Source organism: Cucumis melo, chromosome 2 (genome assembly GCF_025177605.1).
Source record: "Cucumis melo cultivar AY chromosome 2, USDA_Cmelo_AY_1.0, whole genome shotgun sequence".
NCBI lineage: Eukaryota > Viridiplantae > Streptophyta > Magnoliopsida > Cucurbitales > Cucurbitaceae > Cucumis > Cucumis melo.
The window spans coordinates 21,783,367-21,801,968 of NC_066858.1; the positions used below are offsets into that span (position 1 = coordinate 21,783,367).

General features: G+C 34.3%; 1 protein-coding gene across 1 annotated transcript; it reads right to left on the reverse strand.

Moving 5' to 3' along the window:
• Positions 1-167: 167 nt before the first annotated feature.
• XTH3 (probable xyloglucan endotransglucosylase/hydrolase protein 23) lies at positions 168-2,103 on the reverse strand. Its single transcript, NM_001297514.1, is given in 3 exon segments — positions 168-767; positions 1,528-1,721; positions 1,817-2,103. Coding segments are annotated over 3 exon segments (858 nt in total). The 5' UTR covers positions 2,084-2,103; the 3' UTR covers positions 168-370.
• Between the last annotated feature and the right edge of the window lie 16,499 nt (positions 2,104-18,602).

The following is an 18,602-nucleotide window of genomic DNA, read 5'->3' on the forward strand; positions in this document are numbered from 1 at the left end:
TAAAATTTATTAATAATATACTCTATTAATTATTGATAGGCTATTATTAGTAATATAGTGTATAAGTCATTAGATCTAAATTTATATATAGAGAGAGAGATTCTTTTGCATCTATTATATATATTTACTGCATTTTGAGCTTGATTAAAATATTTGGAACTAACACCTTTTTGATAACACCACCTTCATTAAACTAACTAAGAGAAACTTAGTTATATATATAAATAAATACATACCAAACACACATTACATTACATAAAGTCATAACCAAAGGAAAAAAAAAATCAATAAAATAAAATGTAGAGGAAACCCAAAAAGGCAAAATAATAGAAAGAGTAGTGTAGCCCTGTGTTGTTGTTGGTCCCTATGACTATGGTAACTTGCATTCTGTAGGGAGGCCCTGAGGAAACCTCCTGGTGTCCGTACAATAGTTGTAAATCATATAGTTCTTTTGCACCCATTTTAGTCTCTCCTGACTTACAGAGTCCATCTCTTCGGACAGCCATGAGTTCCTTGACCCCGCCGGCGCCGAGGGGCTGCAAGAAGATTGCCCCCCGGATAAAACGCAGGCTTCGGCTTTGAAGTTTTTGTAGGAAGCAGTGAAAGGAGCCTTTGTCCAGTCCGTCTTCACCAGCCCTCCTCTCGTTGCCCAATCGTCCGCGTTCCATAAGCTCGAGTATATTCTCATTGGCTGGTCCTTGGGAAATGGCACGCCGTTCGATTCCCAGTTCTTGAATTCTCTTATCGGAGTTCCGTCCACAGAAAATCTGATAAATGTGTCGATCAGAAAATGAAGGCGTTAAATCATTACCTATTGAGCCAAAGGCTTAATATCAAACTAAAAAAATGTTAGCAAAGCAATTTGTTTTCTTTTAAAGAAGTTTACAACCAATACATTTTGCTACTTGTGTAATTCTTTAATTATATACTTAGATTTGTTATTCTAAAAAGATTAGGCATTGCATCTTCTAACACAACTCTTAGATTTGGACTCGAATTAACTGGTAAGTAAAAATTAATATTAATGGTAAAGAAAACAAGGTGTGAAGACTGAATACATCTTCTTGGACTACATGTTGTGATACTATGCTAAATAATAATTGATCTAAGAGCTTAAACAAAAAGAATGTTGGAACCTATTTCTAAGTAGATGGAGTAGACTATAATAGTTTGTCCTATAATAAACTACTAAAGTATTATTATTTTAATTATTTTAATTACTTGATTTACTATATATTATCCATCCTATTTTGCATCTTTGTTATTGTCTTTATATTATTTTCGTCATACTAATATACACCCAAAAACACATGGTAATATAACTTATACTATAAAAGAATTATTATATTAATATAACTCATACCAAAAAAGATGAATTATAATAAACACTAATTATAATAATCGACCTAATGGACCGTATCAAACATAAGAATCGAATTCATAAAAGAGTTGGCAGTAGTCGAACAGGAACAAGGGAAGAAGAGTTTATAATAGACAAAAGATAAACATAAGATGATGGTTACGAACACAATACGATTGGGGTTCCAAAGAATGGAATAGGTGTGGAAATCAGCAGTGGGGTCAAACCAAAGATGGAACTGTTGTTCTCTATTGCCTTTGCCTTGGCTAAACACATTGGTATGAAGAGTGTAAGGATCACCAGTCAAATTCCCCAAGAACTCAAAGTCAATCTCATCCCATGTAGATCCTTTAGAAGACAACTGCAACAACAACAACAATAACAAAAAAGTCATTATTAGCAATAACAAAATCACCAAGATTTTGAAAGTGGAAGCAACGAAATAGTGTTAATTACATAATAAGCAGTGACAGTGCCAGCAGAATTGCCAGCCACAAGCTTGAGTTGCATATCGATCTTTCCAAACAAGTATTCGTTTTGAGACTGGAAGCCAGAGCCAGAGGCCTTGTCAAGGGACAGAGTTAGAAGTTCACCATTGTTGAGAATCTTGGCTCGACCATCTCCCCAAGTGATTTGAAAATCTTGGTTGAAGTTAGCCGAAGAGATGGCAATTAGGGAAGCTGCAGAGAAAAGAAGAGTGAGAAACATAATAGGGGAAGCCATTTGTGAATGAATGAAAGGATGAATGAATGATGGGATTTTGAGTGTAATTTATAGAGAGAAAGGAAGGTGTTTTAAATCCAAAAAGCAGAGGAAGGATCCTACGAAAGCCCATTCCATTAAACTTAGACGAGGATAGGTGAGATATCTTCTTTTTGGTGGCACTGTCAACAACGCGGTTTTGCAATGCTCCTAAAATTGCCCACCTTCTGTTTTTATCAATTCAATAATATTTGGTGCAAGTCCTAACCATCTTCATCTATCCTTAGGAAAAAAAGATCCAAATCTTTTTCTTAACCATGATATTTTTTTCCCTTCTTTTAAGGAGTTGTTTGGCACCAGACCTAAAGTTGGTGGAGTGACCTAGCTTATTTGTAACTCTAAGTATGATAGTGTTATCATTTGAAATTCCTTTTTGCACTACAATCTTTACTACTATTTTCTATTAGATTGAAAGAATCAACACTCCAAACACAAACCCATGTCTGTTGTAGGAAAGTGTATTAATTGGTTAAAACTGTATTTTGGACATTGTTAGAAGGAAAAAAGAATTATAATTTTGTATTTGTAAGTAGGTAGTGAAATGAAATACACAAAGATGATGAATGGAGTGAGATAGGTTCAAACACTATTGGAAATCAGAAGGGTTGGTCACTGTTAGATAAAGTGGAAAGTAAAGGGAAGAGGATGGCGGTGCGGTAGGGACATCAGCGAAGGCAATATTTGGGTTTGGTGAATGGGCCCACGCCACCGATGTGGCATAGTAGGTGACTTTGTGTAGGCCCTGCTCCCCCATAACTAGGCGCCTTCCTTTCCATTTCTTTATTTTCGGCCCAACCCAAAATTACTTATTTTTACTCTATTTTTCTTCATATTAAAAATAATATAAACTAGATTTTAAATATTTAGTATATATAACAATATTTTTAAAAAATTATAAATATAACCAAATTTGTCAAACTTTATCCAATTGATAAACTATTGAAAATATTTGTCTGACAAACCACGAGAGTCTATCAAAAGTAAAAGTCTTTCATTGATATACTTTGCTATATTATTCTTAAAATTGTTACCTATCATAATTATCAAATATTTAAAATATTATATGTCCAAAATTGTATAATTAATATCTTGTCATTGTAGTAAATTAAGGATATAGTTGAATTGACTTGGGAAAAAAATGTGTTTTAAGAAACTCTTTATTATTTAAATTCTTTTAGCGAAGATTATTTAAAATAAACTTTAAAAACTGGTTACCAAACATTCTATTTTTTTTTCTAATATAACTTGTTTTTTAAATTAAACATCTTAGAATGGTATTTCAAACCTTCTCTCTAACACTTTTAGAGATGTTGAGATGTTTACTACTTTTGGGAAAATATTTTCCTCGTATGACAAAAAAAGAGTACTGTTATAAATATGTTTATAAATGACCCAAGTAATAAAGACTAGCTAGAAAGAGAATTAGGTGACCTAAACGAGGTTTTAGTTCATTAACTTTCGTCTCATTTTCATCTCCATCTCTAAACTTTCAAATATTTTGAGAACAAATTTTCGAGATTTTAATTTTAAAATCACTAAAAATCTCTAATACGTGAATGCAGATAATCATCTTTAACTTAATAAGTCAAATTTGCCTCATTCACCTAATTAAGTGATCGAAGACAACAAATTTTTAACTATTTCTAAGATAGTATTATAGTATTTACTTTGAACATAAATCTTCGTAATTTTTTTTCAAAATTTAAAAGAGAAAAGGTAGTAATAATATTTGGTTCACTACGATGGGAATGGAATTTATTCATTTGAAAGAAAAAGGGAAGATGGGAGATTGCATTTACACTAAAATAAATATGTGATATGAAAGAAAAAAAAAAAAAAAAGAGGAAAGAATTTACATAGAAAAATGAAAGGTAATAAAATGAAAGAGAATAAATGGGTGTTAGGAATGAATGGGAGGAGAAGTGGTTGAGGAGAGATGAGAAGATTATATAGAAGCAATGTAGGCAATGATAATTTGTTACATCAAATGAAATTTGACCAATTGATCCTCCAAATCCCCACTTTACCGAATTGCTTAATTTCTTTATAAGACCTAAAATTAAAACACCAAATCTAACCTATATGCTATTCCTATTTTCTTATCATTCTTTTTATCACAAAAACAAACGAACTAAGTGCATCTATCTATAGAACAATTTTGGTTCACCTATTTAAAACTTTTATTAAATTTTTTTTTTTTTTTTAACACGTATGATTTTATTATAAGGAATAAAATTATATGATAAATGATGGTGGGGAGAGGAGTGGATGCACGAACCCTTATGGCCTTGATATCAAAATAAAGAGGGTGATAAAATTATAATAATAAGCTTTATGGTTTTGAAAACAATAAAAGGGGCACCGACGACCGCTTTGATGATATATCATTGGGGTGCGAACCAGGTCTATGTAATTTTAAATTTTATGTAACATTCGTGCTTATCTTCTGACTTCCTATCCCATCCATTTCCTTTTCATTTTATTTTTTTTAAGTTAATTACCATCATTTAGTTTTCCCTTTTACAATCCAATCATCATTTAATGGAATGTGGGTCCTCTAACATCCACACATCCCCCAAAAATATTATTCATTTCCTCCCCTCCTCTTCTTCCTCATATCATACATCTCTCTATTTAGTATCCAATTAACTCCCTCTATTCATCACCGTTTCATATTACATTGTTTTATGCGAACCCTTCTTATAAATTCACCACCTAACTATTCTCTATTTCTTCTATCTTCCTTATTCTATAAAATCTTTGTTAATCAATTTTTATCCTATTCTAATTATTGTTTTAATGATTTAAAATAACTTTTAATTCATGTTTAAATTATAAAAAAAAAAAAAAAATCAAATGTTTGATTAATTTTGAATAATCAAATAGTTTTAAGGAAAGTGGTCAATAAAATTGACAAAATAATTAAATAGTTCTGAAGGAATTTAAAGTTTTACTTTTTTTTTTTTTTTTTTTTTTAATTTTAAAAAATATATTTTTATTCATTTTTTTATATTTAAAAATAACCTGAGTATGTTAATTAAAAATTTCAATAAAAAAAATTGATTTTTTTTCAAAATTGTCTTCACCATTACTTGTTGTATCATTCATTTTCAATTTTACTCAACATTGAAGTTGAAATCAACAATAGATAATTTGAATTTAGTTCTTAATATCTTTTTAAAAAGACAAATTTGTGATGAAGTTAGGAATGTGCCCAAATCTAATACAAAGGTTCCATTCAAATTTTGGTTTAAACCTATGAATTTTATTTAGGATGAAAATTTGATTAAACCTACAAATTTTATTCAAATTCAACATTTTATCTAACTTATGTTTTAATTTAAACTCAACTAATTTAGGAATTATAATTTGGTTAGATTCTATTTTGGTAAGTAATTTGTGTAGGATAACTTTGTGTTAAATAAAATGTTTATTTCTAAACATGAATATTCTTTGTAGAGTGGAGTTTGAGATTTAACAAAAGATTTATTCATCAATACATGGACATAAATTTCAATAACAAATAACGTTTAAAATTAGTAAAATGGAAAAGAGTTATGTAATCCTAATCAATTAGTTTAATAATATAAAAAGGAAACAAAGTTTGAAGAAATGACACTTTTAAAAAAATAATTTTCTACTACTATGCTTAATACTGATCATATGGATAAACGAAACATCTTAATCCAAAGTTGTTAAAAAGTTATGTGATTTGATTAGACATTTATCCATTATACCAACTAGAAGAAGCAGCTCCCCTGAAATAAAATTTGTCATTGTTAACTTCATTACCTTTTTGGTTCTTTCTTGTTAACTTCCCGACTTACAATGACACAGTTGAAGATAGAGAAAACATTGGATTTTGGAGAGTGGAACCCATTAAAAAGGTGTGGAGCATTCAATACACAAAAACACATTTGATAAATATATATAAATTATGTATATATATTTGTAATTTTGTGTCGGTGTTTGTTGGGAATAATAATTGAAACATTTTTTCAATTTTTGTATGTGGAAGCGATAAAAAGGTTATGAGGAATTGAGAGTCGCCACCTTCGGTTCAAATATCAACGTCTATGTGTTTAGCGTTTGAGACTTATGGACCATAAAAGAATGGGTTTGGTTACGTCTCACTTGAAATTGACTTCTAATAACTAATAATCACCATCACTCCTTTCTTATTCACGCATTTCAATATTTCTTTTCTCCTATTTATTGCTCCATTTCCACCTTAAAATTCGTGCCAAACATTTTTCCAAATCACAAAAATTAAAATAGCATTTATTAACGATGGCTTACAATAATAACATATTATTATATAACATGTCATAGTAATATTTGTTGATAACCAAAGATCCACGAATCCTATAATTGTTTTATAGAAGATAATTGTGTACAAAGACGAAAGGTGCTTGGCCAGTTACATATATCATTATAATACATATGTTCTTATATTTAGTTGTTTAATGATATAGTTAAACTCTTTAGGGTGCTTGGCCTTAAAAAATTAGATTTATGAACTTCTGCTATGATTTTTTTTTCTTTCTTTTTTTTTTTTTTTTGGAGATTTTTACATGGAAAGTTTTCTCAACCTTTATATTTCATAAAGAAAAATTACATCATACGACAAAAAAATTTAGATATATAATACAGTTATCAGAAGCACTATCTACTTTTAAATTTACTATCTTTGCAATTTAAAAAATATAGTAACATGAATCCTATTATCGTATAGATTTTTTTTTGTTGCTATTTTTATAAATATCCTTTCATAAATGTCATTAGAATTAGAATTATTCTTATCGAAAGCTTTTACCTATCAATTTGGACAAAATTAATTTTTTCATTTCATTTTACTTTTTTTAGAATTTGTAGCTGTCATTAGTTATGAGCAATTTGACAAGCATATGATTAATTACATAAATACTACAATATACATTCTTCTGTAAATGTTAGTATATTCAAGACACATACAATATATATGGGATATATATTCAAGACACATACAATATATATGGGATATAAAGAAGAAGTGACACGTAACATTTTGACACACAAACATTTAATTAATAATATTTATAATACTTTTTTTTCCCATTTATTTAATTTTTTAATTTTTAAAATGACATTTTTTAATGTTTTAGTTTTTATAATACTTTAACATGATATCATTCCTTGTCTTTTAGAAGTTTCTGTTTCTAAGTGAAAATTCTTTCCTATCTATTATAATATTTTATTTTATATATATATAGATCTTGAATTTTGACTTAACGTTGATGGATTGCATTCAATACATACATAGAGTTAGAAAACTCATTTTTTAAATCTATGTTTTGGATGATATTTTATTGCAAAGGTAACTAGAACACGAAGTACAAAATTTAAGGTTATATAATATATGTCCTTTCATATTTTAGTCTTATTTGTCTGGTTGGAATACATATATAAAGAAGAAGAAAAAAAATTTTGGTATTTTTTTATTGTAGGCTGTTGAACAGGAAATTTTGACCAATTAAATCACGCCACGTCATCACAGCAAAATTGAGATAATTATAATTTGATTGGATTTGGGTAGTCAAGTTTTCTCATACCCAACCTAGTTCAAGGCCCTAAAAAAAATTGCGCCAAAGAAATAATGGACCCGAGCTTGCGCAAATAAGTGGGCCGAGTTCGAGCCCACCAAGCAAATGGATCCAAGCCCAAATCGATCGAGCAAATGGGTCCGAGCCCAAGCCTGTCAAGAAAACAGGTCCAAGCTCAAGCCCAACAAGCAGATGGGTCCAGGCCCAAACCCAACAAGCAGATGGGCCCAGGCCTAAGCCCGCCCAACAAGCAAATGGGCCCAAGCCCACCTAAAGCCCATCGAGATTCTCTATAAATATAGAGACCTTCTCATTCATCTTGAGGGCACCTTGGATTGGAGAGAAGAATCAAAGCTCTGAAGAATTGAAGACAAAAACTTCTGAAGACTCTCAAGACGTGCAAGTTATCATCAACCTCAAAATCAACCTTCTGAAAGATCGAAGACTTGGGAGATCAAACTTTCCTTGAATTCCAGAAGATTGAAGCTTGAATTGACTTGTAGTTACAACTTCAGATCAAAGACCACGAAGTTTTAAATTTTACTTTTTGTATCCGAGAGAAAGAATCAAAGGAGTAAATGTTAGAGATTGTATCCGCAATACATAAATCAATACAAAGTTCGATTCCACGAATTAAATTTCTCCTGAAATCTCGTGTGAACAATTTGGCACGCCCGGTGGGACCATCTCTACCTTTCATCTCTTTCTCTTTTTGAAGAACATCCAAATCATAACATCTCAAGGCAACACTTCCAAAGCTCTCAGTGACATCGGCAAACGGCCAAACACTCGTAGCCGTTCAAGGGAGATTCAGTCATTTGAAGATATGCCACCTTTTGAAGTTGCAAAGAATATTTGGGAGCAAATCTCCAAGCCACCAAAAGGTGGAATTGTAATCAAAGAAAATCATGCGATTGACGAACACTACTCGTCCTCTAAACCCTCAAGTGAGGAAATGTCTCACCCAAATATAATGTCAGTTATGGTAACTAACGTGGATACAAGTGAAAATAGAATGGCAGAGCTTGAAAAGAAGGTGAACATGCTCATGAAGGTGGTGGAAGAAAGGGATTATGAGATTGCATTTCTAAAGAATCACATTGAAAGTCGTGATGCTGCTGAATCAAGTCATAAACATATTGTCAAGAATACTGACAAAGGGAAGGCAGTTATGCAAGAAAGTCAACCACAAAATTCGACCTCAATTGCATCGTTGTCTGTTCAACAATTACAGGAGATGATTGCAAGCTCCATCAAAACGCAATATGGTGGACCTGCTCAAACTTTCTCCTTGTACTCCAAACCATATACGAAGAGGATCGACAATCTCAGAATGCCGAATGGATACCAACCTCCCAAGTTCCAACAATTTGATGGAAAAGGCAACCCAAAACAACATGTTGCTCACTTCATCGAAACATGTGAAACTGCTGGTACGCGAGGAGATTTATTGGTCAAACAGTTCGTTCGAACTCTCAAAGGAAATGCCTTCGACTGGTACATCGATCTGGAGCCTGAATCCATTGATAATTGGGAGCAACTTGAGAGGGACTTTCTCAACCGTTTCTATAGCACCCGACGTATCGTCAGCATGATGGAGTTGACAAACACAAGACAACAAAAGGGAGAACTAGTCATCAACTACATCAACCGATGGAGAGCTCTGAGTCTTGACTGTAAGGATCGACTCACCGAACTGTCTGCAGTGGAGATGTGCACCCAAGGCATGCATTGGGGACTTCTTTATATTTTACAGGGAATAAAACCTCGCACATTCGAAGAGTTGGCGACTCGTGCCCATGATATGGAATTGAGTATCGCCAATAGAGGAGCAAAAGATTTCTTGATTCCAAAATCGAGGAGTGACAAGAATGAACTTGATGACACTAAAAAGATTGCAAATAGTGTCATAAAAGAGTCAATGGTTGTTCATGCAACTCCTTTGAAATCTTTCTCTAAAAGAAAAGAAACAAAAATTGAAAGAAAGCATGATGACGATGAAAAGCGACAGTCAACTCTTAAAGAAAGACAGGAAAAAGTTTATCCATTTCCTGACTCTGATGTTGCAGACATGTTAGAGCAGTTGCTAGAGAACCAACTTATTCAGTTGCCAGAATGCAAACGACCAGAACAAGCAGAAAAAGTGGATGATCCTAACTATTGCAAGTATCATCGGGTCATTAGTCACCCTGTTGAAAAGTGTTTCGTGTTGAAAGAGCTAATTCTAAAGTTGGCTCGTGAAAAGAAGATCGAGCTAGATATTGATGAAGTAGCTCAGACGAATCATGTTGCGATCGAGATGACTTCAAATGTTCCGCCATTAACACAACTTGATGATCAAAGAAAAAACTTGATTTAATTTGGGACTTCTGCACCTATACTTGTTCTATTCCAACAAAGGATCGTGACGATAAACTCCCAAAATAAAGAAGCGCATGGTAAAGATGATGGCGAAGGATGGATAACAGTCACTCGTCAAAAAAGGGAGACAACCAAATTCCATTCAAAAGGAGTCGCGATTCCATCAAAAGTATGCAAAAGGAAGCATCTCCTATAAAAAGAAAGGAAGAAGGAACAAGAAGATGTGGAATCCTAAGCCCATAAAAGGAAAAGATGAGGACTTCCTCCAACTTCGACGATCGATAACTTTGGCAGAATTCCTCCCAAGAAGTTTCCTTGAGGATCATCCAGAAGAAATACTTGAAGTCACTGCATGTCATGCTGCCAGCATAGTAGAAGTCGACAACAATTATTGATCTTCTAAAGAAGTCAACAATTCAAATGAAATTAATCAAAGGACCTCTGTCTTTGATCGTATCAAGCCTTCAACGACTCGATCTTCGGTCTTTCAAAGATTGAGTATGGCCACGAAAGAAGAGGAAAACCAATGTCCAACGTTTATTTACACTCGAACTTCAACTTTCAAAAGGCTGAGTATCTCCACATCGAAGAAAGATCGACCTTCAACATCTTCTTTTGATCGTCTAAAGATGACAAATGATCAACAACAAAGAGAGATGAAATCTTCGAAGGCAAAACCATTTCGTGAAGAAAATGATGACGATAAGATTCACAGTTGTGTCCCGTCACCCATGAAGAGGAAGTTGTTTGTTGACATAAATACATAAGGTTCCTTGACTGTGAAACCAAGATTTATTATCTTCACCAATCCTACAAACGAAGGAGATGAACAAATTCTTGTTGAAAATAAAAGCTGTTAAATATGAAAAGCTCCTTATTGCAAGAGCCTAAACTGCATGGTGCTCCTAGCCCACAAGAGATTAAAAGGTGAATGGCAAAAAAAAAAAAAAAAAAAGTTGAACTACGTTATGACTTGATCCCTATGTTATAAAAAGGGTACGTAGGCAGCTTAAAGTCCACTTTAAGTTCAGTCGCACGTAAAAAAAAAATATTATTCTTCATTGTGATGATGTAAGCGCATAGTAAATGATGCGTAAACAATATAGAATGAAATTCAGGAGCAGTCACACCAGAATAAGAACATTCTCATCACCATTCAACAAATTCTTGTATTTACAAGAATACAACTAAAGAAAAAAAAAGAATGGGGGCAAAGGGGGCAAAGTTAAAGCCTCCACTTGAAGTTCTTAAATTCTTCGCGTGCAGCGTTCAGGCTCTTTTGAACCGTAGCTAGCGCCTCGGTGGCCTCTTTTGTGACAACAGAGATGTTTAATTGTCTACCTTCGTAAGGTGCGTTCGCCTCTTCTCCAAAATGTTGACCAGCGAACTCTACTCCTCTTCGATGTGTTGCAGACAAGGATCTTTCCATGCGTTACGACCAAGAGGATCTTCAACTTCATCTTCTCACAAATGTTGCAGTCGAGAAAATCATCATCTTCATCTTCTCACATATGTTGCAGCCGAGAGGATCATCATCATCATTTTCATCTTCTCACATATGTTGCAGTCGAGAGGATCATCATCTCATTTTCATCTTCTCACATATGTTGCAGCCGAGAGGATCTTCACCATCATTTTCATCTTCTCACATATGTTGCAGCCGAGAGGATCTTCATCATCATGTTCATCTTCTCACATATGTTGCAGCTGAGAGGATCTTCATCATCATCTTCATCTCACATATGTTGCAGCCGAGAGGATCATCATCTTCATCTTCATCTCACATATGTTGCAGCCGAAAGGATCTTCATCATCATCTTCATCTCACATATGTTGCAGCCGAGAGGATCTTCATCATCATCTTCATCTCACATATGTTGCAGCCGAGAGGATCTTCATCATCACTTCATCACACATATGTTGCAGCCGAGAGGATCTTCATCATCATTTTCATCTTCTCACATATGTTGCAGCCGAGAGGATCTTCAGCATTATGTTCATCTTCTCACATATGTTGCAGCTGGGAGGATCTTCACCATCATCATCATCTTCAATGTGTTGCAACAGAGAGGATCATCATCTTCATCTTCAATGTGTTGTAGCGGAGGAAATCATCAACTTCATCTTCTCACAAATGTTGCAGTCGAGAAAATCATCATCTTCATCTTCTCACATATGTTGCAGCCGAGAGGATCATCATCTTCATCTTCTCATATATGTTGCAGCCGAGAGGATCATCATCATCATTTTCATCTTCTCACATATGTTGCAGTCGAGAGGATCATCATCTCATTTTCATCTTCTCACATATGTTGTAGCCGAGAGGATCTTCACCATCATTTTCATCTTCTCACATATGTTGCAGCCGAGAGGATCTTCATCATCATGTTCATCTTCTCACATATGTTGCAGCTGAGAGGATCTTCATCATCATCTTCATCTCACACATGTTGCAGCCGAGAGGATCTTCATCATCATCTTCATCTCACACATGTTGCAGCCGAGAGGATCTTCATCATCATCTTCATCTCACATATGTTGCAGCCGAGAGGATCTTCATCATCATCTTCATCTCACATATGTTGCAGCCGAGAGGATCTTCATCATCATCTTCATCTCACATATGTTGCAGCCGAGAGGATCTTCATCATCATCTTCATCTCACAAATGTTGCAGCCGAGAGGATCTTCATCATCATCTTCATCTCACATATGTTGCAGCCGAGAGGATCTTCATCATCATTTTCATCTTCTCACATATGTTGCAGCCGAGAGGATCTTCAGCATTATGTTCATCTTCTCACATATGTTGCAGCTGGGAGGATCTTCACCATCATCATCATCTTCAATGTGTTGCAACAGAGAGGATCATCATCTTCATCTTCAATGTGTTGTAGCGGAGGAAATCATCAACTTGATCTTCTCACAAATGTTGTAGCCGAGAAAATCATCATCTTCATCTTCTCACATATGTTGCAGCCGAGAGGATCATCGTCTTCATCTTCTCATATATGTTGCAGCCGAGAGGATCATCATCATCATTTTCATCTTCTCACATATGTTGCAGTCAAGAGGATCATCATCTCATTTTCATCTTCTCACATATGTTGTAGCCGAGAGGATCTTCATCATCATTTTCATCTTCTCACCTATGTTGCAGTCGAGAGGATCTTCATCATCATGTTCATCTTCTCACATATGTTGCAGCGGAGAGGATCTTCATCATCATCTTCATCTCACATATATTGCAGTCGAGAGGATCTTGATCATCATCTTCATCTCATATATGTTGCAGCCGAGAGGATCTTCATCATCATCTTCATCTTACATATGTTGCAGCCGAGAGGATCTTCATCATCATCTTCATCTCACATATATTGCAGCCGAGAGGATCTTCATCATCATCTTCATCTCACATATATTGCAGCCGAGAGATCATCATCTTCATCTCACATATGTTGCAGCCGAGAGGATCTTCATCATCATCTTCATCTCACATATGTTGCAGCCGAGAGGATCTTCATCATCATCTTCATCTCACATATGTTGCCGAGAGGATCTTCATCATCATCATCTTCATCTTCAAAGCAGTGCAGCGAAACCATCATCATCTTCATCTTCAAGGCAGCGCAGCGAAATCATCATCAACTCCATCTTCAATGCGGCACACTCGATAAATCATCGTCGTCTACAGAATAATCATCGTCGTCTCCATGCGGTGTAGTCGATAGAAAAATCGTCGTCTACAGAATAATCATCGTCGTCTCCATGCGGTGTACTCGATAGAAAAATCGTCGTCTACAGAATAATCATCGTCGTCTCCATGCGGTGTAGTCGATAGAAAAATCGTCGTCGTCTCCATGCGGTGCAGTCGATAAAACAATCTTCGTCGTCTCCATGCGGTGGAGTCGATAGAACAATCGTCGTCGTCTCCATGCGGTGTAGTCGATAGAACAATCGTCGTCGTCTCCATGCGGTGTAGTCGATAGAACAATCGTCGTCGTCTCCATGCGGTGTAGTCGATAGAACAATCGTCGTCGTCTCCATGCGGTGTAGTCGATAGAACAATCGTCGTCGTCTCCATGCGGTGTAGTCGATAGAACAATCGTCGTCGTCTCCATGCGGTGTAGTCGATAGAACAATCGTCGTCGTCTCCATGCAGTGTAGTCGATAGAACAATCGTCGTCGTCTCCATGCGGTGTAGTCGATAGAACAATCGTCGTCGTCTCCATGCGGTGTAGTCGATAGAACAATCGTCGTCGTCTCCATGCGGTGTAGTCGATAGAACAATCGTCGTCGTCTCCATGCGGTGTAGTCGATAGAACAATCGTCGTCGTCTCCATGCGGTGTAGTCGATAGAACAATCGTCGTCGTCTCCATGCGGTGTAGTCGATAGAACAATCGTCGTCGTCTCCATGCGGTGTAGTCGATAGAACAATCGTCGTCGTCTCCATGCGGTGTAGTCGATAGAACAATCGTCGTCGTCTCCATGCGGTGTAGTCGATAGAACAATCCTCGTCGTCTCCATGCGGTGTAGTCGATAGAACAATCATCGTCGTCTCATGCGGTGTAGTCGATAGAACAATCATCGTCGTCTCCATGCAGTGTAGTTGATAGAACAATCATCGTCGTCTCCATGCAGTGTAGTTGATAGAACAATCATCGTCGTCTCTCGTCTCTATGCAGTGTAATGGATAGAACAATCATCGTCGTCTCCATGCAGTGTAGTCAATAGAACAATCATCGTCGTCTCCATGCAGTGTAGTTGATAGAACAATCATCGTTGTCTCTCGTCTCTATGCAGTGTAATGGATAGAACAATCCTCGTCGTCTCCATGCAGTGTAGTCAATAGAACAATCATCGTCGTCTCCATGCGGTGTAGTTGATAGAACAATCATCATCGTCTCCATGCGGTGTAGTTGATAGAACAATCATCATTGTCTCCATGCGGTGTAGTCGATAGAACAATCATCCTCAAATTTGTTCAAGCGGCAATCCATCCTCAAATTTGTTCAAGCGGCATCTCGATCCTCAAATTTGTTCAAGCGCATCATCTACACACTTCACTCGTATGAAAAAAAAGAATTTGTGGAAAAAAATTGGAGTAAAAGAATTGAAAAAAAAAAGGTTTAGCTTCACTCCTATGAAAAAGAAGGGTAAGTAAGTAAAAAAAAAATTGTTAAAAAACATTGGGGTAAAAAAAAAATTGCAAAAGAAAAAGTTTGGAAAAATGGGGACAAAATGGTTGAATTTTCTTTTTAACAAAATTGTAGAAAAAAAAAGAAAGAAAGAGAAAGATAATAAAAAAAGAAAAAATTGAAAAAATTGAAAAAATTTGAAAAAAATTGAAAAAAATTGAAAAAAATGAAAAAAAAAAAAAAGAACAAGAAAAAGATAATAAAAAAAAGGAAAGAAAAATGGAAAAAGAAAAGATAAACGGTAATAAAAGAAAAGGAAAACGATAAAAAAAGAAAAAAGAGAAAAAAAAAGAACTACATCTGCCGCATAAAAAAAAAAGAAAGAAAAAAAAAAGAAAGAAGAAAAGAAGTGCATCTACACTAAAATAATGAAAAAAAAACTCAAAAATATGAAAGTGCACACAAAATGCAAAGAGGAAGAGCTAAAAAAAATTGAAGGGAAGTGGGAAAGATTTAAGTTTCCTCACAAAAAAAAAAAATCACTCTTTTCGCTGCTGTCCTACTCTATCAGGAGCGAACTAAAGGAAGTGGCTTGATATTCTTTTCTTTAATCTTTCTTTCCTATTTATAAGAGAGGGAAAAGTATCAAAATTCTCTAACAAATTAAAGTAGTTGAGATTGAGGCTGAGTTGAAAGTCTCAACAAATTAAGGAGGTTGAGATTTAGAAGTTGGGATTTTTCTTTTGAAATTGGAACTCTAAGGTCAAATGATTTTTTTTAGTTTCTCTTATTTATAAGAAATTATATTTATGGAAAAAAAATATATTTTCCTCAAAATTAAGTGAAAAAAAAAAATTTCTCGTCATCCCTCTAAGAATTTCTCTCTAAAAAAAGCAAAAAAAAAAAAAAAAAAAAAAAACTCGTCATTCTTTTTCTCTCTTTTTAGATACTTTTCAAATCATAAATCTATTCTAAATTAAAAAAAAAAAAAAAAAAAGAATCGATTGATTTTATTGTCTATAAATCTCAACTCATTCTCCTAATTAAATCCATGATTGAACCAACAACGATTGAAAAAAAAAATCCTCAAATCATTTAGATTTTTTTTTGTTGGAAATTATTTTTTAAAAAAAATCATAAATTCATTTCAAATCCAAAATAATTAAAAAAAAAAAAAAACTGGTAAACTTTAAGCTTGGAACGATTCAAATAACACAAGTTTTGCTAAAAATTCAAATTAGGAGATTATGCAAAAAAAAAAAAAAAAATCAATCGAAGCTTTGACTTAAATTCATATTTTGATGAATTGGCAATATTCCAATTTTATAAATGTTAAGTCTCAATTTTTCCATTAAATTCATTGGTAAAAAAAGAAAAAGTTCAATTTCATTCAAGTTTTGGCTATATTCCAAAATAAATAAATAAATTGTGAATTAAAATCAAAATTCACTACAAATTTGATATTGGGCTGTATCAAAACTTCATTTTTAATCAAACTTATGTCCAAACACATAGTTTGATTAATTCGACATATTAACTGGAGCAAAAGTCAAGAACAAGATCACTTGTATTTTTTGTTTCAGCTTATCATTTTCGAGATTCATCCACCCATACACGTGTACAAATCTCGAAAAGGGGGCATTTGTTGAACAGGAAATTTTGACCAATTAAATCACGCCACGTCATCACAGCAAAATTGAGATAATTATAATTTGATTGGATTTGGGTAGTCAAGTTTTCTCATACCCAACCTAGTTCAAGGCCCTAAAAAAAATTGCGCCAAAGAAATAATGGACCCGAGCTTGCGCAAATAAGTGGGCCGAGTTCGAGCCCACCAAGCAAATGGATCCAAGCCCAAATCGATCGAGCAAATGGGTCCGAGCCCAAGCCTGTCAAGAAAACAGGTCCAAGCTCAAGCCCAACAAGCAGATGGGTCCAGGCCCAAACCCAACAAGCAGATGGGCCCAGGCCTAAGCCCGCCCAACAAGCAAATGGGCCCAAGCCCACCTAAAGCCCATCGAGATTCTCTATAAATATAGAGACCTTCTCATTCATCTTGAGGGCACCTTGGATTGGAGAGAAGAATCAAAGCTCTGAAGAATTGAAGACAAAAACTTCTGAAGACTCTCAAGACGTGCAAGTTATCATCAACCTCAAAATCAACCTTCTGAAAGATCGAAGACTTGGGAGATCAAACTTTCCTTGAATTCCAGAAGATTGAAGCTTGAATTGACTTGTAGTTACAACTTCAGATCAAAGACCACGAAGTTTTAAATTTTACTTTTTGTATCCGAGAGAAAGAATCAAAGGAGTAAATGTTAGAGATTGTATCCGCAATACATAAATCAATACAAAGTTCGATTCCACGAATTAAATTTCTCCTGAAATCTCGTGTGAACATAGGCGTCTGAACTTTATTTCGTTTTTAAAATTATTTTATATAAAATAAATATTTTTTAGAAAACTTTTTTAAAAATCAAACTTTTTAAAAAAAACCTATTGATAAATGGTAAGAAAATTGTAGTAAAACAGGGTACAGGGAGAGATGAAAAATAGTAGATCGATGAGCATGCCCCCAGTCACGTGACTCCATGTCTCCCTGACAAAATTAATCCCCCAACGTAGACCTTATAATTGCGGGGAGACATTAAATATATAATTTATATTTAATGAAAAAACATAAAGTTTTTCTGATAATCTAGAAATATCATTTTAAAATTTTCTTTCAGGACAATCTCATACTTTTCATACTTTTGTCATTTTAGTTTTCATGTCCATATTCCCCAATTAAATATTCCATACTTAAATTCATTCAATATATATATATATATAACCCTCAATATTATATTTTAATTAAAAAAATTAAACTGAGGTTGGTGTATAAATCTCGTCCAAACTTGTCTTCAGGTGGTGTTTCCACTTCATTTGAATTAACCGAGAAGAAAACAAAAGAACTCATATTGTTTTATACTTGAAAATTCGATATACATGAAAATTAAATTCTGAGCATGTCTTACAACTTGAGAGCATACACAAAGATAGATTTTATCTTTAGATAACCCCAACCAACATCTGCTGTCCCTTGTAGAGCAATAAGACACAAGAAGGGAATCCTCATCCTCTAGTCTAGGTAGTAAGTAGAAATCTTCAAAAGAACAAACTAAAAGAGGTTATAAATTAAAAAGAAAAAGAAGAAAAAAGAAAATAGGGGAATATATAATTAGCTGGAGGGGCTGGTAACAAAAAGAAAATTGGATTGACATGGTGAACATTTTAGTACTACCCTTAAATTCCCAACACATCTCGTATTGTCTCTGACATATTCCCTGGATGTCCGGAGAATTTCATTTTTATTCCTACCTATAACATTATAATAAAAATGAGATTATCAAATAGTAT